The 26388-nt window shown below is 39.9% G+C and overlaps 4 protein-coding genes across 7 annotated transcripts; 1 reads left to right on the top strand and 3 right to left on the bottom strand.

The window, feature by feature from the left end:
- Positions 1-1734: 1734 nt before the first annotated feature.
- LOC116400781 (cytokine-inducible SH2-containing protein-like) lies at positions 1735-4918 on the bottom strand. 2 transcript variants are annotated; one of them, XM_031878935.1, is made up of 3 exons: positions 4714-4918; positions 3690-3846; positions 1735-3398 (listed from the first exon to the last, which is right to left on the bottom strand). In XM_031878935.1, exons 2-3 carry the CDS (start codon positions 3826-3828, stop codon positions 2893-2895), a joined length of 645 nt encoding a protein of 214 aa, XP_031734795.1. In that variant the 5' UTR covers positions 3829-3846; positions 4714-4918; the 3' UTR covers positions 1735-2892. The 2 variants fall into 2 exon arrangements, with proteins under 2 accessions (XP_031734795.1, XP_031734718.1); XM_031878858.1 differs by lacking the exon at positions 4714-4918 and having other exon boundaries at positions 3690-4701.
- A 2590-nt stretch (positions 4919-7508) lies between these two features.
- LOC116400046 (twinfilin-2-like) lies at positions 7509-12928 on the bottom strand. Of its 3 annotated transcripts, XM_031877779.1 has the most exons (11): positions 12904-12928; positions 12002-12079; positions 11721-11899; positions 10739-10834; positions 10544-10648; positions 9700-9714; positions 9581-9622; positions 9353-9478; positions 9004-9154; positions 7864-7985; positions 7509-7670 (listed from the first exon to the last, which is right to left on the bottom strand). In XM_031877779.1, exons 1-11 carry the CDS (start codon positions 12926-12928, stop codon positions 7509-7511), a joined length of 1101 nt encoding a protein of 366 aa, XP_031733639.1. The 3 variants fall into 3 exon arrangements, with proteins under 3 accessions (XP_031733639.1, XP_031733568.1, XP_031733719.1); XM_031877708.1 differs by lacking the exon at positions 9700-9714; XM_031877859.1 differs by lacking the exons at positions 9581-9622; positions 9700-9714.
- A 1764-nt stretch (positions 12929-14692) lies between these two features.
- Positions 14693-19550, bottom strand: LOC116399978 (WD repeat-containing protein 82-like). Its single transcript, XM_031877589.1, has 9 exons — positions 19204-19550; positions 18883-18983; positions 17153-17219; positions 16402-16501; positions 15859-15975; positions 15614-15769; positions 15432-15501; positions 15202-15344; positions 14693-15093 (listed from the first exon to the last, which is right to left on the bottom strand). Exons 1-9 carry the CDS (start codon positions 19362-19364, stop codon positions 15061-15063), a joined length of 948 nt encoding a protein of 315 aa, XP_031733449.1. The 5' UTR covers positions 19365-19550; the 3' UTR covers positions 14693-15060.
- Positions 19551-20083: 533 nt separating this feature from the next.
- On the top strand, positions 20084-25730 carry rpusd4 (RNA pseudouridine synthase D4). The gene is made up of 6 exons (XM_031877093.1): positions 20084-20581; positions 21137-21344; positions 21436-21529; positions 21772-21922; positions 22027-22124; positions 23305-25730. The coding sequence occupies exons 1-6, from the start codon at positions 20170-20172 to the stop codon at positions 23503-23505; spliced, it is 1164 nt and encodes a 387-aa protein (XP_031732953.1). The 5' UTR covers positions 20084-20169; the 3' UTR covers positions 23506-25730.
- The last annotated feature ends 658 nt before the right edge of the window (positions 25731-26388 follow it).

Below are 26388 nucleotides of genomic sequence, written 5' to 3'. Positions count from 1 at the left end.
AGAGAGTCTCTTCTTCTTCTGCTGGTTCAGTGTGTTTTGTTCATGGAGTAATTAAGACTTATATACAGTTGGAATCTGTAAAGTTGCAGCTTAAATAATGCCATATTGTTTGTGTGGGTAGCAAAGTCACTAGCTACACCATGTGCGCATACAACATTAGAGTTTTCTGTTGTGATCTCATATAGTTGCTTGGTGTTGTAACTGTATTTTGTTTTGTGTGATGTATGATGATGTGGGTGTGCAGGAATACATTTTTAACATGTCCTGATCTGGTGTTTGTTGATGTGCACAACTTTCCCCAGTATAATAGGCCTGCATGGCCCCAGGTTTCCTGTATGGTAATTCATTACTAATCTGTAGTTTGATGAAATAAGTGTCTCTATGAAATACAAATTAATTTTGGAATATGCAACATTTAAGCACAATAGGCTTTTTCACAGCAGACATTTCGACTTACAATTAAGAAAAGCACAGGTGTTACAAATAACATTAATGATTGCTCAGGTCCAGTGTATAAATCACGACAGTGGGCCAGCATGCACAATACAAGGACACTGAAACTAAAGCAGCCATCATTCATTTTGTCATTTACACCATGTGCCTCTTCAAAATGCCAACATCAAAGAGGCCATTATTAGCGAAAATAATGAAGATTTTTGAAAATAGATTTGGACACACATTCTCAAGATCAAGTAATAAATCAGGACACAGTTGTCATTAAAATGCCAGCGGATGTGCTTTAGTAGTGCATGCTCTCATGTTTACAAGGCAGGGCCGATAGGACCCATCTTGATATCGTGCTGCAATGGTGCAATTTACCTAACAAATTTACAGCTAATAAAATGACCACAGACCAGTTGACATGCAGTGAACCTGGGGCTTTCCCACTTGGTAATCCAGCTATGTAAAATACTTGTACTTAACTTGAGCATTTCCATTTTGTGCTACTTTCTACTTCTACTCATCATTTTTTTAGGGAAATATTGCACTTTTTACTAGACTTCCTTTACTTTACTTTAACGGTATACCTTGTTACTTTACAATTTCCAATTTTATGAAACATATACTGAGTTTATAAAATTAGTTGCTTTGTTATAGGTTACATTACCAGCATTATGTAAAGAGGTTAAAATTAACTCCACCTCAGGTACATTACATTTCTGTTTACACATTGACACACATATAATTCTAATGAAATTATATATATATATATATATATATATATAAAATAACACTCTGAAAGAAGCTATTGCATTATAAGTACTTTTACATTTAATACTTTAAGTACACAATACTTGTTGTTTTGCTACTTTTCCAAAAACTACAGGTTTTTTGAAGATCTTGTCATCTGTCTGTTGTTCTGTTAGACAAAGGTTGATATTGACTGCAGGTCAGAAATCTGCTTTCATGAACTGGAGAAAGATTGTAATGAGAAAAGTGTTTTGATGAGGCTGAAAATGTTTAAATGTTCCACACAGATATATTGAGACAGACAGAGAGAGAGAGTCTGTTCTCAGTTGGTGGAGAAGTGTATTAATAACTGCAGCTCTTTCTCTAATCCTGATAAGAGGCTTTCTCAGTACTACTCAGTTCCACCTCGTGGAAACCATCTCGGGCGTGTTTCCGTGAAAACGGTACTAATGCCTCACATTCATCTGGATGTTCAAGTTGACAGTCTTTCAACAGGGAAAAATGAAACACTTTGAAAAAAGAGAAACATTTCTTAAGGTTTATTTCAAAATAAATTCACAGGCATATGCTCCTCTTCTGAGAATAAAACCAGTTGTAAACAGATGTCCTTAAATAGCCAACAACTGTTTTTCCCCCCACAGCCTTTGATGTCCATGCTGGTAATGATTTTGTAAGAAATTATCTTTTAGGAAAAGCATTCTGCACATAAAATAAAAACTAAATACACACGTAAGACTGTGTTTTATTATATATTTTAAAATTGCTTGTCACCCACCTCTGACCTTCCAATCTGCATGTCAAGTAAGTCGGCATGACCTCACAAAATAAGTAATAACTTGTCTTATCAATGTACTCTCCACTGTCTGAATTCTTAATTATAATGTGATTAGATTTCAGCATGTCCAATAAAATACAGACATGCAGAAGGAAGTAGAGTCATAATGACAAAAACACAAGCTGTATCAGGACAGCCATGCACATTCAGGGTAAAAAGACATATTTAAGAGATGTTGTGATGACTGTAATAATGCCCAAAAGTGTAAATGAGATCACTGTTGGCATGCCTGAGGAAGATCTTACGGAACGAAACATTGTCTTAAAATGAGAAATAAATTTGGAAAATGTATTTGGAGCCTAACAGTGTGCAGACCTTCATTGTGCCCTGTGCATCACTGCTGGCTTAGCCATGGTTCATCAGTTTCATTGATTTCATGAAGAGTGCATAAACATTGTTTTGTTGCACAAATCTTTGCAAACCTCAGGTCCCACATAATGAGCTCCAATGCAAAGAAAACAGAGATCCTCAGACACAAATCCAACTTATTTCAAATGATATCTCTACAGGAACAACAAAGCAACCAGCAATTGGGACCAGTGGTCTGAATCATGCAAAAACCTACCTACTCTCTTCTTCTTTGTGGGAACTGGCCCAGAGAAAGAGAAATAACTCGCATATTGGCATTGTAGAAATAAATTCAATTTACAGCAGCTGAAATCGACATATGAAAATAATAAAAAATATTACTTAGCAGTATCACTGTAGTAAGACTGAGCTCATTCATTTCGATATGCTCCCTCTGGGACATTTGCTGTTGCCTGAGGTGTCAAACTGTCCCAGATTCACAGCGTGTGGTCATGGAGTGTGACACTGACCCTCATAGGTTCCTGTCTCTGTGTCCTGCACCAGAGGGACAGAGACCCTCATATGGTGAAAGGGTAGTCTTGCAGGTAGCACAGCAGAGGCTTTGGGAGTGGCACCTGGTCGGGGCAGTTTGCGTGTCTGTTGATGGTGAGGCGGGTCAGGTGCTGCAAAGAAGGGAAGGCCTCTGGTTTGTGCAGGGGGTGCGCCAGCTTTAGAGGCACTACGCTGTCCTTAGCCGTGTGCTTGGCAGGGTCAGGCTTTGTCTGGGGATGGATGTCATCAGACGCCTGGCCCTGTGACGTGTGGCCTGAGGCCTTGTAGTACTGTATCAGGCTGACAACATCTGGAAAGGACTGCAGGTGAGGCAGGCTGGGGGAAATGGAGTCCAGCCAGAAGGAGCCCCTGCTGTAGTTTATGCGTATGCTGGTGGGTCCACAGCGGGTCTTCACTGAGAGGGCGAGCAGGTACTGAGGATGACTGCTGTCCCGCACCAGAAACGTGCCTTCAGACTGTTGTAGGAGAGCTTCCCGAGCCTCACTCGCTGAGATGGAGCGCCAGTACCAGCCTGGGATCAGACAGATGGTTTGGATATCAGTTTTTATTTTTTTTACCTTTACATGAATGAAGCTTTGGTGAATATAGCCATATGAATGGTGTTACTAGTGGTGGGGTTAGGTTTGACTCCTCAATTATTTCCACAATACTCCCCGCAAAGCATGTGCCACAATATCACCCCTCTGCAAATATTTACCATATTAAATAAATAATACTTATATTTAATCAAATCAAAACAGTCAGATGTTGCATTTCAATTAAATAAAACGTGAATTCAAAATCAGTGAGACTGCTGGTGTACCTGAAGTCTGTAGATACTGGAAAGTGGTGGTGATGCAGCGGAGGTCCTCTGCTGGGTCAATGGTTGAAGGAGAGGGCCGGGGACGGCATGAAGCTCCTCGTTCCTCATGATGGAAAATGGTCAATGCTCGGGCAACCATTTCTGAATGACAGGAGCCCTGTTGATATACGTGTAGCATTGCATGTTTGGTATCGAACAGAGATTTTTGTGCAAGCTGATATTGTATTCTGATACTCTCGCAAGTAAAAGTAGCAAACATTTTTAATTGATATGAGCTAAAAAGCACAAAACCAAGCAACCAGCAGTGGTGGAAGAAGTACTTTAACAATAACTCAGTGTAGAGATACTCAATTACAAGTTATGCATTTCAAATGTGAAAGTATTAGCTTCAAAGCATATTTAAGGTACAAAATGTAAATGTGCAAAATAGCCTATTTCAGAATAATATTCTATTGTTGAATTGTAATTACTAATTCATTAAAATGTACATCACTTTAATGTCGCAGCTGGTAAAAGTGGGCCTTACTTTGATTACTTTAATGCTGGGTAGCTTGTAAATTTCACCAAGGGATCGATAAAGTGTGACCTTTATCCATAACAATGTATAATTATTTATTTGTTGATTATATTTTGTAATATTGATCAGAATCTGCAAAGTAACCAGTAACTAAAGTCATCAAATAAAGGCAGTGGAGTAAAAAGTACAATATTTTCCTGTAAATTATGGAGTAAAAGTATGAAGTAGAAAATGTTAATACTCAAGTAAAATACCTCAAAATGATTTACCTCAGAATTGTACAGTACTTGAGTTATTGTAGCCTACATTACAAAACATACGGACTAAATGAAAAAAAATCTGTTAGTAAAAAACAACAACACACACAACACAGAATTAAAAATATCTAATTGATAAACTGCAGTCAAACGGTTATTGTCGTATTATATTGCTCGCATACAATCTAGAATAAAACAGACTTTGAAAACACACAAACAAATATTTGTCATTCGTTTAAAATAATGTTACCTTGAATAAAGAAAATCATGGAGCGCGTCCAGTTTGGTAAACTGTTGAAAAAACAGTCCGATGAATAATACAACAGATTCTCACAGTAAATACTCATTCAACATCGTCGAATAGTCTCGAACGAAGGAGAGAAAGGGAAAAATATTCCTTGTTGGGATGTGTTGTAGTCATAAAGAGGAAAATATCCGTGTGTGTCGGCGGCGGTGTGCAGTGAGACTGAGTGTCTCTGTGTTCAGTGAACTGCAGGACAGAAAACAGCTCAGTTCAGTTTGGACTGACGGAAGTTCCAGGAATCAATTTCCAAGAAAGGTTTTGTGTTTCAGCGCCCTCACTGACAGACAAGCTGCTGCGCTCTGTCAAAACACACGCACACACACGCGCACACACTGTCAACACACACCACTTCCGGTACGACTTTCACAATAAGATGTAATCACGCTTTGTGAAGAGAAGCTTACAAAACAAGATGAAAACAAGTGTTAATGATGGAGTCAGGTGTTACAGACAAAGCTCATCCTAAACCTGCTGTGAGAAATGATTTATAACTCAGTAAATGTCCTCATTCTATTATGTATGCTAACTGAGGTCATGAGTCCAAACCCGCCAATGTAACCTAACGCTTTTTGATCATTGGACTTTGTCCCTTTTATTTCGTAATGCCACTTTACATCACACATTTTGAAATAAAAATAGCTAGATATTTAATTAAAAATAAGATTTGCAGTATTGTCAAGAGAAGCAGGATACTTTACATAGTTTTTGTAACTTCCATTATAGCTAGATTTACCTAATACACTGACAACTGGGCGTATAAATCTGTATTTATTCATATGACAATCGTTTTATTAATGGGTTCTGATTGTAGAGTTTTTGTTTCCTCATCACCTGGTGTTCTTTCTAAACTGACATTCTACGTTTTATGTTGAAGGCAATTAGCCTTACTTCCGGTAATGTTTGAGTTAACTCTGTATGCTTTGATGCAGCTGCCAGTCATATATAATACACACACACACACACACACACACACAAAAACACTTCTCTGAAACACTATGAAATGCTCTCTCTATATAAATACTTAGCTGGAACATTTAGTGTCGTCTAATTAATATTGTACAGTAAACCAAACATTAAATAATAAACATTTCTTCCATCACGATGTGACCAATTATCTTTCAGCCAGTGTTTATTTCTTGTTGTTATGGAGACAAATGGCTCATTTGTTTTCCTGAACCGTGTCATGACAGAAGTCAGTATGTCTTCACAAAGTCAACTTTTATCATCATCACCCACCTCACAGTTCCCATGTACAAAGATAGCAACCACTTGAAAGCTGCCAGTCAGCTCTGAATTGTGTTTCCAGGAAAACTTGTTCACATCAACTGACTTTCCGCAGCAGTGAATGAAAGCAGCAGAACTGCACAGCTGAAGCCTCCTGTGTAGAGAGATGTCCTGGAAAACACCACACAACCAATTGACCTCTATACTGAGCCCTAATCCCTGCTGCTGGCCTGCGTGACTATAGGGTACCACATACATGCACACAGTCGGACAGAAATGAGGACATATACGCTACAAAATAAAGAAAATATTTTATTGTAGGACCATGTAAAACAGCCTTCAGTTGAGTGCAGTCAAACCTCGCTCAGGTGACTGAAGACGGTAAAGCATAGGCTGCCAACACCAAGGCAATATAAAAGATAATCCACCCTAAAACAGAAATTTCATAGCCATTTCCAGATGATTGTGAATACCTGAATCAATATGAGTGAAACCAGTGATATTAGTAATTCTAGAGATGATGGGAACATTGCCGTTATCTTGGACAGTAATGGACAAATGTTAATTAATCACAAAAACATTATAACCATACAAAATATTGTAACCTTTTAACATCAAGTTGTTTTTAGAGGGCTCTACTTCGGTTTTTGTACGGATTAAACAAACAAGATATAATGTGGAAATGATAGAGTTTTAAAGATACTGGTAGGCAAATTCAGTTATAATGCTAAGCTAAGCTAACTGGCTGCTGGCTGCAGTTTCATATTTAACGTATAAACATGAGTTGTATTGATTTTCTCATCTAACTCTCAGCAAGACGGCAAATAATTGTATTTCCCCAAATGTCATATTCCTTTTGCAATAATCTCCACACTGTCTGACAGTATCATACTGATCGTGTATCGGCTTGTTAAAAAGTATTTATTTAAGCTATATTGATATTCACAGAGTGACATATTCAAACCTAAGACTCCATGTGGCTTTCAACACTACATGATATGGAAAAATTATAGATGTCTTGTGCAACATTTTATACACATTTCCCCCAAATTCAGCCTGACATATTTGGTATACGTTTTAAATCTCGGCTGCAAGTGAAAATAAAGTTCTGCGTGTATGTTATGGCTACCCAATAGTTTGTAATGACGGACACACTGGAGGATAGGTATAGGGTTTAAGAAGATAAGCAACATTGTAGATGACTGCAACATGTTTTCATAAACAATTCAGCTGAGTTTAATCTTAATAAACCAAAAGATCAGCCATCCCCCTGGTTAGACTCTTAGCTATCACTTTCATAAATGTTTTCCCATTTAGAAGTTTTATTTCACCACAGGAAAATATAAATTAATTCTGATTTATTGCGGATCTATTTATTCTTCTTCCTGTTTTCAGTGTGAAATGTGTGACCGCAGTAAAAAGAAGAAATGGCTAGAAGCTAAACAGTCAAATAACAAGTAAATTCATAGATATAGTGTTGGTCTGCTTGTATGTGCTTGTGTGTATACTGTCTAACTTTACTCCCCGTTCTCCCCTGCACCCTTGATGAGGCGTTTGTTGCCCCTCTTTCCTCCTGGTCCTCGGGGTTTGGCAAAGGCCTGCTTTAAGGTGTGCTCTATTGGGTGCACCTCCTCGTACAGTAAGTCTTCTGTCAGGCCGTCGCCATTGTCTATCTCCATCTACACCCACACACACACACACACACACACACACACACACACACACACACACACACACACACACATCAATGGCTACTCTTTTCAATAAGATGACCAGTGTATAGATACATTATAGTGACCTTGTTAACTGTTTATCTTTATTGATATATTATTTGTTATTATCTAATTTGTGGGTGATTTGGGTGACCTGTACCTTCTTGGTGACCTCCAGCTGGTAGTCTCTCTCGACCTCGTCCAGTAGCCTGTTCTTACAGCTGGAGTATAGCATCCGTTCCTTGATGCTACAGGTGTACCCGGGCATCGAATATATGAACACTGGAAGAAACATAAAGCTGTACTCGTCATTTCTGCTGTTGAAGCTCTTTTGGCTATGAATCAAAAACCTGTATCACTCACAATCACTCACACCTCTAAACTACACACACTTCTGCGGGGGTGGACAGGGTACTAGAACATCCCCTCATAATAACTCGGCCCTCAGGGAAAAGCCTCAAAACTAACACATCCCGTTTTCTTAACAGTACTAACTGCAGAACCATCAAATTACTAAATTGCTCCCCAGTTCTGCACCAGCACTTTACGAAAGCAAAGCACTGTAACTGTATTTTAAAGCACTTTATTCTTATTTTGCACTAGATTTTACTCTTGGAGCAATATCTTTCATCTCATGTATAGTGATTTATGGGCAAGTGGTCATGAATTATCTTTTTTTTTGTTTTTCTTATGCATGTGTCCTGACTGTTAAGTGAATTTGTTGTTCTGTTATGAGCACACCGAGGCAACCTCCTAATAAATAAGGATGTGGAAGTGCTTGTGCTGAAAACTAGTCAGCAGGAGCTGCTGGAACCAGTCTTTGAGTAACATTTAGTCAACGACATGTGGCCTCTGTGAAAAGACCAATGAGTTGAGATTGTTTGAAAGCTGCTTTTTTTGAGCCTGAACTTGAAAACACGACATTGACTCTGAGGTTGAGCTGTGAAACTGCAGAGTGGAGTAATGTGGCATACTGTGATAACATAGTCACATGATCCATTGTTAAAAACAGTGAAAAATACAGATTAGTGCAGCTTTAAGCATGGATGGGACCAACATGGAGTCAATTGACAAAGATGTGAGGTTTTGATTCTTTGACAAACATACTGAAAAAAAGATATTCAATTGCCCTTATCATAATTCCTGTGTTCTTCACATGGAGCTCCCTTTTTCTATTAAAAAAAGATGATAGAACATGCTATACGTATATCTATATGATACCTGACAAGCACATGATGTTACTTTGCCTCCCTGCATTAGCCCACCACTCTGCTCACACCTGCGGTGAGACAGTACTGACCCAGTGCCTCCTGCCGCTGGCCCTGGTGGGAATGTTTGAAGATGAAGAAGTGGTATCTGGGTGAATCTGTGGGAATCCTGTAGGGAAGCTCATGGGTCTCTGTCGGTTTGGTGTGAACCAGCTCAACGGTCTCTTTCTCTACATCCAACCTCTGCAACGCAACATACACATACAGACTTTGTTCAGGGGTCAAGTCACGCACAGCCAATTTCACCTCATTTTACTGACACACGCAGATACACTGTTTGTTTTTAAAAAAACGTCCTGACAATTGTTTTCTGTTCTAGGGGGATTTGTTTTCATGTTGCACGCCATATAATCAGTAAAAAGGTTTTATATCTGGGCTCACCAGCTGTATGTAGTTGATGCGTCTCTGCTTGAGTTGCTGCAGAGCTCGTTTGGCCTCTTCTTGTAACGGGAATGCAAGACCTTGAAGAGACTGTGCCCTTTTGTCTAAGCCAAACTCCATTGTAACCTGTGGGATAAAAAACAAAAAACAAAACAGAAGACCATGTTGATATGCCCCAACACATGACAGAAAATGAAATGCCAGTGAATTAAAAAGATTGTAACAAACCCTCGCACGAGCTGTTGGAGTCCCAATTCGTCTACGTTCATCCTGTGGATATAAAAGATTTAAAATCTCTTCTTCAGGCACACTCAGTTCAATTTGTATTAGAAAGAAATTGTACATACCCACATAACTTTATCCTGCAGGAAGACAGTAGAAGTATACAGAATGAGTACTACACATAATGTACGTGTATGCTTCATATCATATTCAGATAGTTTGTGTTGTTTAGTTAGACATTTAAGGCATAAAGGTATAAAGGCTTTTTTCTGTGGCCCGGCTCAAGTTGTGGAACTGCCTCCCTCTACGTCTACATGTTCGATCAGCTCCCACCATCGAATGTTTTCCAATCCAGGCTAAAAATATTTTTGTTTTCTCTGGCTTTCTACGTGTTTTAGGTATATGAACATGTGTTTTTGTCATTGTGTCATTTTCCTTTATATTGTGTAAAGCAGTGTTGTAGTCAAGACCATCTAAACCGAGACCAAGTCATGACCAAGACCAGAGTTCATCAAGACCGAGACAAGACCACGACTTTGAGGGGTTGAGAGACCGAGTCAAGGCCAAAGCCAGACCAGTGTGATAAAATGACACGCAAACATCCTCAAATTAATTTGAAAGATCTACATTCCCATTAAAACACTCACAGAAAACAAATGAAGATTCCTCTCCATTCACCTCTTTACTGACTTATATACAGTATATGTGTCATAAAAAAATGTCTTGATAAAATAATCAAAAGACATTGTAGAGGTGAATTTTATGTGTGGAAATTGGCCTTTGATTTCTTCGAACAATCACGGTAACAATAACGACGTTTCAAACAGTTTAGTGATATCCCTGCAGTTGTGGTCTTGAAATAAAAGCCTGACTTTGTCTGAGGCTGAGACAAGACAGAGTAAAAACGAGGTTGATTATGAGTAGTTTGAAACTGAGCTGTATAAATAAGCTGACTTGTTTAAATTGTACCTCTGTGACTTTGATTCGTTGTAATTCCTGCTCGGCTGCTGTGAGCGGAGCCGGGGAGCAGCAGGAGGACATGTGTCGCAAGTATCCCTGGAAGCAAAGGTCATCCTGCAAACAGCAACACAAACAGGATGGTACTCAGTCAGTAGCGGTTAAAGAGTCACCGATCAGTCGTCATGCTGGAGGGGTTTCACTCACCTCGACCGTGCCAAACATTTCATCTTTAATGTGACCTCCTCCAAACTCTTTCTTGAGAGTGGCTCGCGTTGCTGCATACACCATCTTCTGCCTCACCTGAGGCGTGCCAGGACAGACAGGAGGAGATAGTGACACAATAACATCAGGTTTAAACCTAGATTTCGATAGGCATTTTGTGTGTTGTTAAGTGAGGGTTTGGTAGTTTTTTATAGCCCCCTGAACACAAAACTGAGTTTTGCTTGTTGGTGCTTCACTCGGATGTTTGAACTTCACTGTGCAGAATGATGTGAGTGCAGAGTTTGACACGATACGTTGTTTTTTTACAACAATCGACTGAAGGGGGCGAGTTTCTCTGCACAAATCTGTGTCCCCCGCAGTTAAACTTTTGAATGTAACAACATTTGCATATTCATAATTTCTAAGTTCTTCAGTAAGGGAGATATAAATATAATTTTTAGAATTTTTAACAGTTTATTTGAAAATTATATCATACACATTATGATTGAAAGCAGAGTGTTTTGTGTGTCTTAAAACATGAGTGTATTCTCTTAGACACAATGGGGTTTCTCTTGTACATGCTTTACTTTTATTTAGTTTCTGATCTGTTTTAGTCACTTTTGGTCGGAATTATAATACAATACATTATGTATCTTCAGAACAATGAATATGTGGAATGTGTTTAAGGCAGGTGTTGTGTAATACCACATATACAATGAACCATAAATACTTTTGTTTTTTATTTAAATATTTTTCAATTGTGATAATTGTTACGATCTAAGCCTGAATTCATGTTGAAAATTGTATTTTACCTGCACTTGAAAATAACTTTTAAATCTTACCCAAGTTAAAGTTTAATTTAGGCAAGTTTGAGTTTTGTCTCAGGGTTAGGGTCATTTTTTAATCACAAAAAGTTTGGCAGCAGACTGGAAGACTGAATTCAATCAGTGATCATTGACATGTCAATTAGACGCTCCAGACATACTGGTGATTGGTCAGGAGACCAGGCGATGAAGATCCACTCGTATCCCTGTGCATTCTGGGAGTCCAGACGGTAGAGGATGTAGCAGGGTTCCTGAGGCGTGAGCAGAGGAAGCAGGAAATGATCGTAATCCTTGTCCCAGCTGTGTGCTGGCTCTCTGTATGAATCTAACACCAACTCCTCTGCAGACAAAAAAAACGCGTATCAGCATCTCAGGATTTAGATAAGTCACCTGAAAGCTTACTTGTGTCAAATCTCTCTGATTAGAAACATCTCATGTTTACCATTTCTGATGACAATCTTCATTATTCTGATGGCACCTCCCCTCGCTCGAGCCAGAAACTCTTTCAGCTCCGATGTTGCTAAAGTAATATAAGGCGGACAAGTCAAAACTGAGGATGGGGGGGTTGAAAGCAGGTGAGACAGTTGGGTAAGTAAGAACCTGAGACTCCACTTCAGGGAGAAAATTTGATCCACTGCCAGAGATTCACGCCATCACCTGTCCTACAGTGACTCAGACAGGAGACGTTTGTACCAAAGAACAACTCAGAAATTTCAGTGAGAGCGTTAAAACCGCCACATTTGCCCCCAATTTTCAAACCCATGAATGGACGTTTGATACTGAAAACCAGAGTTAGCTATTTATTGCATGTCCTGCTTCGCTCTCACCATGGTTACCAAACACAGCGGTCTCATAAATGATGTAAGATCAGGTGAGAAAGGTGAGAGAGGTATGCTTCTGCCAACCTGTCCCCCAACGCTCCAATTACCAAATGCCATAACACACATATATATACGTAGCTCTTAAAACTATCCTCAAATGCCCGTAGGTGCTAAATATCATGATTACTGGTATCACAACATAGAAGACGAACATTTTAACTGTGAATCAGTTGTACGCTGTACAGGCTTACACTTTTGTAGATGTGCAGCCTTTACAGTCCACAATATATTAGGATCCACAGGTTTATCAATTTAAGGGACCACTTAAAGATGATCTTAAAAGAGGATATCAGAGAACATTACCAGTGAGATTAGGATGTATTGCATGCTATGGCACAGCTTAAAAGCTAAAAAGATCATTATAAAACACATTTGAACTAAACTATCACACACAAAAAAACCTCTGCTCTATGAAAACGTATGTAAACGTTCAAGAGTTATCCTTTAAAAAAAACGAACTTACCGTTAATTCCAGTTTGGTGTGACATCTTTTTGCAGCTTCACACTCGTCTCATGCAAGAAGGACCAGGTCCAGGACTCTGTGTCCTTGCTCGTCTTGCTCAACAGGTAGGCTGCCTCTCCACTGTTGGCAGACAGATGGACCCATGCGCATCAGTGACATAAACGCCTCGAGGGTGACTTGGGAGATTCCGAGCACTTGAAACACAATCTGCGGAACTGTGGCTGATGAGTAATAATGTGCCTGTCAGTGGATATGTCACCCTAACCACTGATCTAAAACTCTTTGAGTATCGATGACCACAACTTTAAAAAGTCTCGGTGGGGGAGCGTGTCCCAAGTCACACACTGTCCTGTACTGTACTGTGTGTGAGGCCACGAAGAAATCCACTACTTATAGCATCAGTGGTCAGTACAGTGTTTTTAGATGCTGTCAGTGCGCCACATGTAACAACATTTTAACACTCATTCACATGGTGGCTGATCAGCTCAGCAGATGGCATGATCTCAAATTCCAGTCATAGAAATGTGACACCGTGCAACAATCTGACCGCTACAATTCAACACTGATCAATGGAGTAAAAATGGGGGTCTTTTTCTAATGTATTTGGGGTCAGTGCATTTTGACTCGCACGCAATTAAAATATGAGCGTGAGGTTTCTTACGGCGAGATATAAACACCTTTTATCCCAAAGTTTGAGGTAAAGAGCTCCAGATGACTTGTGAGAACACTAGAAGAGTTGGCTCCTGAACAGTCAGTACTAATGGATCCATTACTGGCAACTGACAAAAACACAAACAAACTCATCAAGGTCACACACAGCACACACACTCCCAGGTTAGTGCAGGATGTGTGATAGGGAGAAGTGAAAGAGGGGGAAAAAGTGGTAAGAATGGTAAGAAGGGGAATGCCAAATGCTCAAACCACCACATCTTATTCCTCTCCTTTCACACATCTTTTGTGCACACACACACATGATGGAGGGAGGTGAGAGAAAGATAAGTGTGTACCTGTGAGGTTACCTGTGATGGGATCATCCATTATTCACTCAGCGGTGAGTGCACAACCCAAGCATCTATACATTATTCAACAGAACCCCCACCCCTGTCCTCTACTTCAGGAAGACACACTTTATGTGCACAAAAAGATAAACACCCATTCATTAAACTGATTAAAACTGCTAGAAGTTTCTCTCACGCTTGCGTGTGTATTCACAGATTGGTTTAATGACTATGGGACAATTGTTTGCATCTGTTAAGTGAGCTCATGTCAGTGACATCGTTTTGACAAGCACCAATATCCTAATCCTTTAAATAGCTAAGAAGGTCACATTTATAAAGACTCTGCTTTTAAGGTTGTGATGAGAAACTTGTAGAATCTTAATAATATTAATCTAATATTAATCTCTATAAAGTTGAAACAATTAACCAATCAGTCAATCTAGGGAACATTTATCAGCAAGTATTTAGACAATAAATGAATAATTTGTTGTTTAAGCAAAAAATGACCTAACTTTGGTTCCGGCTTCTTAAATTTGAGGATTTGCTGCTTTTCTTTGTCTTATGTGACAGTAAACTATCAAATGACAAAACAAGCGATGGGAAGAAGTGACTTTGAGCTTTAGGAAATTGTGATTCCCAATTCTTCCCCATTCTCTGACATTTGATACTTTTTTCCAAAAAAACAAACACCTGAAAGTGTCAGATTAATCGATAATGAAAATAATCTTTAGTTCGAGCCCTCGTACTGTACACGACTTATCTAAAGTATAATAAAACTAAGGATGTCAAAAGAAGAAAAAACTGTTTCATCTAAAACACTTTATTACAAATATTCAAACAGTAAAACACTGATTATTATTTAGTTAAATTTCGCATGAAATATCAAGAGACGCGGTTAAAATCTTTAAAAAAATGAAATGTACTGAATGGCATTAAAAAATACTGAGGTATGTGGGATTTTGTTGTCCCAGCGGCATCAACACTTTTCAAAGTAAAAAAAATACAGTAGGTAAAAATGATTAAAGTAAAAGTGAAATATTTTTCTCTGATAAACTATCAGGCCTCGTGGTTCTTATCGAGCCAAGGAAGGCAGTCCAATACACAATGCTGCATCACTGCGACATGTTTAGCGACGAAGACTCTTTTTGGAAACGTCCCTCTACGTGTCGTCAATACACGGGAGCCAAAATGTCTGTTAAAAGAACAGAAGAAGAAAATGCGAATGAGCACTCTGTTCATAGCAGTTTGTCTAACAGCAGCTGCTGTACATGAGAGACTGACGCGATATGTTTGATCTCACCATGTTGGTGCAGGCGCTGGCGAACGTCATGTATCTGGGGTTGAACTGCAGAGTGTTGATGGGTCCCGGATGCTTCCCATCCAGCACAGCGACCTTCATCCCGCTCTCAGTGCTCCAAACATGGACTCTCCCGTCCTCTGAGCCTGCACAGCAAGACACATTTTAACACTGTCGCACCAGAGATCTTACAGAAAGAGACCAAAATATTAATATTAATTATTTAGGTTTACCAATCATGACAAATTGAGAGTCTGGAGTGAAGCAGGCTTCCAGGGAGATGCCTTTACTGTTGTTGTAGCCCTTAACATAAGCAAAGATAGACACCTTTAAGTAGTCATAGTAGGCTAATATACAGACAGGTGTGATTCAGTAGGTTTGTGGTAATGTGATTAAACTACTTCACGTGTCTTACAGAAAAGGTGTGCAGCACAGATCCATTGAAGGCATTCAGGACACGAATCACCCCTCCGTTGGTGGAGATGAGAATCTGTTTCCCATCATTACTGAATTTGAGTCCAGTCCAGTCACAGACGCGATTAAACCTCATATCAAAGGAGGCAAAGGGACCCTTTTCACAGAGAGATCACATGTATTAATAATACAGTACAACAGAAAAAAAACAATAAAGCATAGTACATATCGTAATTTGCATTTTACCTTGTCAAAAGCACGAAGGTCGTAGAGTTTAATGGCCTGTGATTCCACCCCTGCAGCAAATATCAGCCCATCAGGGTCAAAGGAACATACAGGTTTCCCCAGTGGATTAGTCAGACCCTGAAACACAAACACATACAAATAAAAAGATAAAAAAACAGAGCAAGAAGACGCAACAGGAAGTCTGGATTTTTATTTCCGCCACATTTCATCCTTCCCAATTAATGACTGCAATTTCTGTCATACATTGTTCATATTAATGTGTTTCCTTCAATTTGGTCTTTGTTTACGGTTTACTGTCTTAAAGCATCGTGTTTTAGTTGAGAGGGTGGATTTAAGTGTAGCAGTCAGGTCAGGGGACACCCAGTGGTCACAGGACAAATGCTAATTAAAAAGGTGATTTGAAACCCAATGGTGTGCAATAATTGAATGTGTAGTAATCTGGGAAGTCCTGCAGTAACAGCTCCAGCAGTAGCTGTAATCATACACTTGGGTATCTGTCCACAGAGAGCAGAGGAAGTGTTCGGTGCCAGCCCGACTACTCACTTGACAGTTTGGAGCACGCAGATCCCAGATCCGGATTGTTTCGTCCAACGAGCCCGAGATAAACGTATCATCTACTGGTGACATTGAGAGAGCAATAACTCTAAAATCACAAAAGAAACAAAATTTAACCATTAAATAACAAACCTTCGTTCTAGAGAAGCTAAACAAAGACCAGATAAGATCATTTGTTATGAGCCTATTAAAATAACAACAGATGTAGGGAGTATAAAATGTACATCTTGAGATCATGTGTAAATGCACATTATAGCTTCTTGGTTTGCACTAGAGCTGCAACAATTATACAAATTATCGATTGACAGAAAATTAACCGACAATATTTTGATAATCAATTAACAATGAATTAAGTACATTTTGGGGTAAAAGGCTTCTCAAATGTCATGAACCACTGTTTTTCTTTGTCTTAACATTAAAGTAAACTAAATATCTCGAGTTTTAGACTGTTGATTAAACAAAACAAGGCATTTGATGACTGGTGATGAGCATTTTTAGCTGTATTCTGATGTTTTATAGACCAAATTATTTTTTGGAGTACTCGATAAAATAATCTGCAAATTACTCGATTATGGAAATAGTTGTGGTTGCAGCCCTAATGTTCACATACGTCGATGGTACTTTTCCACCTAGTGTGCATGCTTTGTATTCATAATTGCTTTGTGAGTGGACACTACATTACTACTTTGTTCACGTTCATATACAGTAGCCACATTTCTTTCCTTCCTTTTCTCCTCACCTTGCAGTGTGACCTGGGAAATACCTGATGAACTTGTTGTCAGTGAGTGACAGATATCGGATAGTATCTACAAGACACAAAATTCAATAATAAAATATATTTTCCAAAACATATCAGAGCACATATACAGGGTTCATACACATTTTGACCAATGGATTTCCATGACTTTAAACCAAATTTCCATGACCAAACATTTTGTGAAATCTCGGTGTATACATGAAAAAGTGAGAAAATGTAGTATTTAAACTACCAATGAGAATTCAAAGCATACAGTCTACCTTAAATGACACAAACGAATGAGAGACAATAGTTTGATTAAAAGAATAAACATTTATAAATATACTCTGGTTGACAGGCATTCATACCACTGACACATCAATAAGAGCTTTAGTAGGTAGTAGCATCCAGCTAGTGCACACGTTGCTTTCCCTTTTGTAGTGCAATTTTTCCATTGAACCCTGTTAATGTGTGGCTTAATATTAACTTCCACTGTTACTGTACAGCTGTTAGAATTGTGGCCCATCTTCTATTTGCAATTAATATGCATTCAATCCAGTTCAATTATTTAAATGAAAATGATAATCTACTCTGGCTAAAGTAGCTTATCAAGAGTAAAATAATAGCTGTGATCTATACACACCTCTGCATTAGCAACCTGCTGAAATGAAGGTACAGGCACCTTAACCCTCATTACTTCAGGGTTCTTGAGAGCAACGTGGGACTGTTGGGACTGTTGGTACACTGGCTGTGGTCATCACAGTGAACAGTGTGATGAGAGGGCACGTGAGCCCTTGTTCATATCCTTGGAGCAGAGGCTGCATTTAGCATACCCTGCCTTATTAATGCATTTAAAACACTGTGACAGCAGGAAGCTGTACTCACGTCTGTTTAGACCTCCACCTTTATCCAGGCCCAGCTCCACCTTTATCCAGGCCCAGCTCCACCTTTATCCAGGCCCAGCTCCACCTTTATCCAGGCCCACCTCCACCTTTATCCAGGCCCAGCTCCACTCACAGCTCAGCCCTGCGTCGAGCTGCGCTACAACCAGCCTCCTCCCCCTGAAGCTCTTTGACCTCAGCATCTCATCAGCATCATCCTCATTCTACTTTGAGTTAAAACAAACAACCTGCAACCAAATGCGCCGGTGTTCTGGTTTAACGTTAACGAGTGACCGCGTGAACTGAACCGGAACACGGGGGGGGCTGCATGTTTCATCACGTTACGTTTTTTCCTCCTAAATCGTGATAATGATGAACGTTAACAGTCGACAAAGTTCCGCATGCAGTGGACGTTAACTTAACCCAGCAAGTCTGAACGGTAACGGTACATAACGGAACTTAAACTTTAACGGAGGGAAATGAAGACGCTGTAGACATCTGAACGCTGACTGGCCAAGACTCGACACATCAAAGATGTTCTATTGTGAAGATCACGACATCACCTTTTCTCCTCGTCTCACTCCAATCTGAGAAACGCCGGCTGGCAACTCAGCGTAAATGAACGACATGGAAATATGAATATAACAAATTTCCATGACTTTTCCAAAACTTTTGGGATTTTATTTTTTTCCATGACTTTTCCAGGCCTGGAAATAACCATTTTAAAATTCCATGACTTTTCCAGGTTTTCCATGACCGTACGAACCCTGCATATATTTGCATTATGTTTCAGTTGATATTGTTTGTTGGGTGCTTTGTGCCAACAGCCGACAGTCATTACTGAGTTATTACCATCTAGTTTGTTGGAGCTGTAGACTACAGTCTGTGCATCTCCGTGTGTGTAGTGTATGAGGTCTACTCCATACTTCTTGCTGAACATGGTCCTTTCAGGTCTGAGAAAAGACAGAATATTTAAGCATGTTAATCATTTGATCACCTGATGAACCGCAGTGAACATGCTGCACTGCCATGGTCCAGACACATCCACGTGGACCAACTCATCTTAAATATTTAAACAATGTATGGGAATGTATCATTATTTTTCATGTATTTGGCGGGTAAATACATGAGACAGTTGCTGTTTTTAATGTAATGATAATATTGGCCACTTACTTTCCTTCTCGGATGTCATATAACACAATGCAGTCGTCGTCGCTACTTGATATTGCATTTTCACCATTTGGGCTGAAGTCCACACAGTTGATTTTCTGTGCATTTTCTCGATATGTTCGAGCAACCCTGAAACTTCGTAACACGCTGTCTGTGATCTTCATGTCTGCAGCTTTTTTATACAAAGGGACCTCTCTCTCGGCTCCCTCTGATTTAATGAAGTCAAGTCGTTTCTCGCGAGCAATCCACAAGCAATATCATTTAAGAGCCTTGACGCAAAATGCAATCTTACATTTTCAGAAAAACAACAATGGAACCAAACGTTACAACCAGGTTACAACATGCATCCATAGAGCGTCTCGGAGTGACAACAGTACGCTCGGTTTGTATGCCATTGTGTGCCAGGGGGTCAGAGTCATCGTTACATTCAGTGGCCTCAACGAATCGGCTCGTGGCGGGGAGGGAAACAAGCACACCTATTCTAGGAAAAAGGAAATACGACACACCGCTACCGGAAATGTTTGTTGCATGTATAGTTACAATGTAAAACCCCATGTTTACGTCTGGTTTTGAAGGTCAGACATATGTTTCTACCAGCACTTGGATTTTATTTTTGTAGAGTGAATTTTGTTTGAAGCAGTTTGACTAAATTGTGAGAGAAAATTGCAACTAGTTTTGTGATGTTTAATCCGATGTATAACAACAAACAACCAAAGTCCAAAAAGTGCACTTATTTACCTGAACTCAAATAAACTAAAATTCACTTTACAACTATTAAAATATTGGATTCATGTATTTTCTTGCTTTTCCTTTTTTTTTTAGATGTGCGGAAAATAGTTTGTGCGCTTTTATTGCCTTTATTCTGAAAGGTGCCGCCCGGAAGTCGGAAGCAAGAAACTGCAAGCATGTGTCCTCTGGAGTTTGTTTGTATCTCCAATCTTATGTGAACCGTCTTAACTCTGCTCCACAATGAACCGCTGTAGAAGAATATCTTGTAGTGACATTAAATCCGGTCTGACCATCGCTTTCTCTCGGATCAAACCGCCGACAAACTGCCGCAGGTGTCCGGAGGCAGCGCGGTTCCTCAGCCGGAGCCATGCCACTGCTGCTAAACCGGCTACAGGCTCCGACACGGAGGAGAAACCCCGGCTGAGGGCCATCGACCTGGCGCAGAAGGTCCAGCAGGAGAAGTCGAAGTCCCCGGCGGCAGAAGAGCCTCCGCTGTCGGGCCAGCAGAAGAGGGTGATGGAGCTGAAACGGTTCAGTCTGCAGCTACAAAATGTTCACCCTAACGTGCTCGCCAAGCACCTCCACAAAAGCGTGCTGTACCAGGATAAAGATGTAGTTGTCATCAACAAACCTTATGGCGTTCCTGTCAGAGGTAAACAGTATTGTTTTACACTGATGTGCACTGAGTATGTAACGTTACAGTAAAAGTATGTGTTACAAGTATGGGGATTTGAAACAATTAGTTGATTAATCAATTGACCGAATAATTGTCAATTATTCGTTTGTCATTATTCATGCAAATTAGCTGTCTGTTTTATGTTGACTTGAATATCTCTGTGTTTTGGACCCAGCAATTTTAAGTTGTCACCTTTGGCTCTGGGGAATTCTGATATAGACATAGATATAAGATTATTCTGCAGATTAATGGATAATGCAAGCAAATACTAAATTGCATTACTTTGCATATCTGCCAACATGCAATACTGTTGTGCCCATACTGATGAGAACAATCAAGTATTTGCAAATACTATTGGTCTGCTGATATATTGACATGGTTCTACACCAATGATGAGAGCATACAGTCTAGTATTACACTATCAGATTTGGAATAGGTTTTATGTACAGGATATTGGTTGAAATGTCAAATCATGCTGAAGTTGGAGAATCTGGACCTGAATACATGTACATTTGTGGTTGTTGCCCTCAGATGACAGTGGGGCCACGTCCATCTCCTCTGTGCTTCCTGTTCTCTCCAAAATGATGGAAGGGATGAAGGTCAAGTCTGAGTCTCAGCTGCTCCCTTGTCTGAGGCTGGAGAAGGAAACAACAGGAGCTTTCCTGCTGGCCAGGAGTGAAAAAGTAGTGGAGCACATACTCGACCTTCACAGAAATAACCAAGTGCAGAGAAAGTACTGGTGAGATACAGTTGTAATGTGGGGATAGAAGAAAAGAGGTTAAATTCTTAACATGTTTGTTAGTCTCAATGTATTTGCTGTTCCCGCTCAGGGTCATCACAGTCGGTGTACCCGTTCCATCACAAGGAGTGATCGACATCCCCATCATAGAGAGAGAGGTCACGGGCCCTCGGCCACACTACAAGGTGTCTCTTCTTCTCTGGTTTAAAAAAAAGTACCCGTTTTAGCTCCAGAAATGCAAAGAGCTGCTTTCCTTTTCTGTTTCATGTTAAACAGTAAATTGAACACTTTGTTTTTTTTCTGTCAAGATTTAACTTTTTGTATATTGGCTATTTACAGTTGTTGCAAGTAAATTATCAGTTTATCATTTAATAATTATTAAAGTTATTATAGAACTATTCATTTGAACTTTGATATTTTCTTCCAGATGGCTCTCAGTCCTCTTTTCAGAATGAATGATGCTGGCGACGGTGTGACCAAAGTCCGTGCCCATCGGCAGGCACATGCTGCAGTGACCAAGTACAGAGTGTTGGACAGCAGCAGTGGTTGCAGCCTCGTGGAGCTCCAGGCTTTTACTGGTAAGACTGGTGTGTTTTTGGTCACAGGAATTAAATGCCAATTAATTTTGGTAAATTTCTTTATTTTATTTTTTCTCTACATGTCTGCTTTCTTATGTCCACAGTAGGGAAGCACCAGATGAGGGTTCACATGGCACTTGCTCTGACGTGCCCCATTCTTGGTGACCACAAATATTCCCACTCAAGCAAACTGGCACCCCAGGTAAAATATGTTTGCAATGTGCCACATAGAACAGGTTTACATGTAACGGATGCCAGTAGAACTTAGCGGCATACTGCTAACAATCAGCAAATGCCCCTTAAACAAGAGTGGTGTATCATCAGCTGCTCTTTGATCTCAGCGTTGATCAAAGGAGAACAAACTGAGGGATATCCTTTAAAAGTCACTGTGGGCTGGGGATGAGCCAACCGGCAGGGGTGTTTCTAGGATTCAAAGAAAGGCGGGGCGTAGCCCCACAGGGAGCGGCATGTTTGCGTGGCAATTTCTTTTGGGGCCCATTTGGGGCCGTGGATATCCATTGTTTCAGACAGTTCATAGATTGGTTCAATCAGAAAGAGTGTGATTTTGCTCTGTAGTTTTGCTTGCATTCAGTATATGATAACACAAGAGACAGAATTTCAGGGTCATAGTGGAATTTGACAACACAAATATGAACTTTTCTCAAATAAAGAATATCCGCGTCACTCCCAAATCCTAATTCTTAAACGGACCGCAGACAATGGATGGAGAATGGACCTGAGAGTGTCAACTTTATATCGTTAAGTATGATGATAGGCTGTTGGATTGTAATTTGAAGGGGGAGAAAACATACAAACCAGAACGCACACACATATGTAGCATGTTAGAGTTATAAATAACTTGTCCATGTGAGAAAAAATTGTTTAATTTAATGACATCACCAGAATAAAAATATATATTTTTTTATACTTTTTTTTTTTAAAAGCCAATAATGCCAAATTATTTGGGGGGGCTGAAGAACATTTTAGGGGGGCTTCAGTCCCCCTAAAATAGGCCTAACGACGCCCCTGCCAACCGGCATCCTGTACTTTCATCTCCCTTCCACATAGCAAACATTTTGATTAGGTGTCTCATTGTACTACTTTAAGGTTGTGGCCTTTGGAAAACCAGCAACTCTTGTGGTCTTACTGATTCTCAAACCTGCCCTGTTGGCATCCAAAACGGTGCCTTTTTAAATCTGCTGGGTCATTTAATTCACCAGCATGTCAAGTGTGGAAAATAAGTTTTTGTTGCTTGCACTTGGGTATATTATTAAACATACACAAATAGGATTGAAGGACCTACATTTCTGCAAGAGCTCAGTTTCTGTCACTAAGTATCAGTGTCTCACATAAATCACTAATCTGTTCATTTTGGTGGACAGAAATTACCAGAACGTGTGCTGGGAAAGCTTGGACTGGAACAGAGCAAGATCCGGTACCTTCCTCTTCATGTGCATGCGCGACAGCTGACGCTGCCAGGAACCAATGGAGCCGACATAAGCGTGTCCTGTCCCCTACCAAAGTACTTCACACAAACATTGAATCGACTGCATTTAACTCTTCCTGATGAAAAGGACTATTAATAACCACTTCGGCAATCCAAGTGATGTCTAAATGTATTGGACATCAGCTGTGAAGGATGTCAGCCTGCAACGTGGGGAAAAGTGTATCATGTGTGCCATTTGAGTTAAATGGGAAATAAAATGATAAAGTGCTGCAGTCCTGAAACATTAACATTATTGCCCTTCCGGTTCTTTCGTTTCAAAGTCCATTTTTTTTTTTTGTTCATGGATTTTTGGTTGGATGCCTTAAAAGATCTGTGTTTGGGGAGTAAGCTGTAGGTAGGTGTCGTCACTGCCAAGATGGCGATGGCCAAAACCACCAACTTTCCGCTTCTAAATAGCTCTTCAGAAACCTATTGGTGGTGTCATGGAAAATAACCATGTTTTATACAGTCTGTGGTTTTCACATGTAGTCATTTAAGACGATCAAACCTTTCATCATTTGTGTAGCGCTCCCTGAGGAGCTTTTCTAACCACATTCATGAATGACATGTCAGCTCGATATGTTTTTATGGTGTACATCCAATTAAACTGCTATAATCATGACATATTTACAAGTGCAAACAGCCAGCAGCAAATTATATCAGAACATTCTCTTATATGTCACTCTTTATTTGTATAGTACCTTTCGTGCAAACATCTGTAGTTCTTCACATAAAAAAAAAATATATATAATCTGTAATGTTGGACCATAAACAAACTACACCACAGTCGCATGTCCTCAGCGTCACCACCTCTAAGCTAAAGGCGGAGTAGTGTTTGGCGTGATGACGTTTAGTATAGTCTCATTTAGTTACTTTTTAGCAACGGACCTTTTAAGACTCTCGAAAGCTTAAAAATGCAAGAGTGGAATATTTACTGACGTACTTTAAATCTTTCCACAGGAGCTGCTCTTTGTATCAAATGGACATTTTGTTATTTTCCCCCATTAGTGCCTTTGCATAATTTCCAAAAAGCACAGGTGTGTTGCCTCCCTCTCTTGAACAAATGTTTGGGTTGGTGCGAGAGACGTTTTTTGCCACTTGAATGACCCTCTGTCTTGAAAGGCCATGCTGGCCAGGATAACTTCAGGCCCCTGATGCTTCACAGACTCCACAATTGTTGGAACAGAACGCTTTGCCAAGATGTATGTTCCTCTTCTGGCTTAGATGAGAGAAGCCAAGTCCTGAGTACCTCCAGTCTGTCCCTCAGCCAGCCGTGATGGTTAGCAGCTGACTTTCTACAATCTCAGAACAAGGAAGGAAATATTAAAAAGCCTTTATTATAGTTGCTAAATCTTTAAAAGAGTCAACATGTAAACACTGTAGGTCTTTGTTATTTAAAAAAAACTAACAAAACTGGTGTGGCCACACTTATTTAGTATGAACACCCAATGGGAGGCAATCACATGACTTGGATAATCACATGACGGGTGAAACAGGTTGAAAATAATGAGATGAGATAGTACAGAAACAGATAGATACCCATGGGTTCTTTTTAACATAGACTAAGAAAAACATCTATATAGAGAAACAATTTAAAAAAATTTTTTTTACAGAAAACATGAAGTCTATGTCCTCATGACCAGGATACTGAAACGCATCCTGTGGATGAATCCATATAGTGAGAGGCATTATCAGCACAATGAACTTTAATATACTTAACTCTGTTCAAGTTGTTGCTTTCAATGCTAATATTCAAATCTGAATCTTGAATTTTAAAATTTCAAAATATATGAAAAATCTTATTTTGTATATGCAGGTTATAACAACTTTTACATTTAGTTTGGAGTGAGATTCGGTGTCTGTGAAGTTGGTGTATTTCATCAGTAGGCGTTCTCTGATATGACCCACCGCAAGAGTCGGGGTCATCAATCCTCATCCCCCAGGAATTTTAAATCATTTATCGATAAAAAAACAAGTTGATACTCATGGTCAATGACGAACATGTTTGGTTGATCCAACCTCCAGACATCAGAACCTCCATGATGCTGATTAATCACCCCGACTTCAGTTAACAAGTGGAAACCGTCGTGTTGTGAAAACGTCCATAAATGTAGCATCCTGCTGAATGGCCATCTGGCTCTCAATCAGCCAAGTTCCCTTTTTGTCAGTGTGACGACCCTGTCTGCCTGTGTGGCTGCTTTCCTTGCAGGTGTGGCAGAGGATCGTCAGGCAGAGTGGGGACACCTGAGGCAATTAACAACACTAGCCCTGTGTGCCAGTGCACCCTTTATAAAAACCCTCTGGATCCTCAGTTGGGCTGGCTCCTTCCTGAGACACCCACTTTGGTTTCGGTTTGTTTTTACAACACTGCATATACACTTTACATGCACCCACTCACTTACACTGCTGAAATGACTGACTTCACATGTCACTGTTAGTTTGTTTGTCTTTTTCGTTACTTTAAACTTAATAAATAATGAATCAACTGCTTCATTGAATGCGTCTCCCTTTGTTGTCATGGCCGTTCGGCCCGGTTTGTGACATCAGTCAGTCAAGTGTCTGTCTGCTAACTCACTAACTTGTTTTTGGTGGTTTATGAAGCTTTTCCATCATTTCTATTTGATGAGATGAGATTCCTGAGATGACGCATGCTGTCATAGCTGCATGAACAGAAACATGAATTTGCAAACCTGAAATAGTTTGGCATTATGTGTAATAACTTTATTCTACAACATGTTGATTTTTCACCCAGCTGTTATGGCATTAATGCCAGCCAGGCAGAATGAAGCTCTGTCTGTCATAACGGTTGGTCGTACTTTACTCAAGGCCTTTCTGTCACACTGGTGACTCTACATCCATCTGAAGGCAGCGGGTGTCGGACTCTTCTGCAGTCTCTAACTGGAGAGAAGTCAGGCCACAGTCACGCGTGGCAGATCCACTGGTGACATTATGTGCAACCAGCCTCATACAATAATCTGTA

This window comes from Anarrhichthys ocellatus, unplaced genomic scaffold (genome assembly GCF_004355925.1).
Source record: "Anarrhichthys ocellatus isolate YVR2014 unplaced genomic scaffold, GSC_Weel_1.0 scaffold1, whole genome shotgun sequence".
NCBI lineage: Eukaryota > Metazoa > Chordata > Actinopteri > Perciformes > Anarhichadidae > Anarrhichthys > Anarrhichthys ocellatus.
The sequence above is the reverse complement of the archived record's forward strand: the minus strand, read 5'-3'. Positions and strand labels throughout refer to the sequence as shown.

Bases quoted from the DNA above. Each gene is read 5' to 3' on its own strand.
- LOC116400781 (XM_031878858.1), bottom strand. From the start codon at position 3,948: ATGTTTGCTACTTTTACTTGCGAGAGTATCAGAATACAATATCAGCTT. The intron at 3,399-3,689 runs GTACACCAGCAG...GTCTGATCCCAG, and splicing joins CCAGTATCTACAGACTTCAG to GCTGGTACTGGCGCTCCATC.
- LOC116400046 (XM_031877779.1), bottom strand. From the start codon at position 12,928: ATGTCACACCAAACTGGAATTAACG. The intron at 11,900-12,001 runs GTAAACATGAGA...TTTTGTCTGCAG, and splicing joins GAAGATTGTCATCAGAAATG to AGGAGTTGGTGTTAGATTCA. The intron at 10,649-10,738 runs GTGAGTGAAACC...TGCTGTTTGCAG, and splicing joins AAATGTTTGGCACGGTCGAG to GATGACCTTTGCTTCCAGGG.
- LOC116399978 (XM_031877589.1), bottom strand. From the start codon at position 19,364: ATGAAGATCACAGACAGCGTGTTACGAAGTTTCAGGGTTGCTCGAACA. The intron at 15,770-15,858 runs GTAAAATGCAAA...CTCTGTGAAAAG, and splicing joins ACCTTCGTGCTTTTGACAAG to GGTCCCTTTGCCTCCTTTGA. The intron at 15,094-15,201 runs GTGAGATCAAAC...TTCTTTTAACAG, and splicing joins CCAGCGCCTGCACCAACATG to ACATTTTGGCTCCCGTGTAT.
- rpusd4 (XM_031877093.1), top strand. From the start codon at position 20,170: ATGAACCGCTGTAGAAGAATATCTTGTAGTGACATTAAATCCGGTCTG. The intron at 20,582-21,136 runs GTAAACAGTATT...TGTTGCCCTCAG, and splicing joins TTATGGCGTTCCTGTCAGAG to ATGACAGTGGGGCCACGTCC. The intron at 22,125-23,304 runs GTAAAATATGTT...TTTGGTGGACAG, and splicing joins CAAGCAAACTGGCACCCCAG to AAATTACCAGAACGTGTGCT.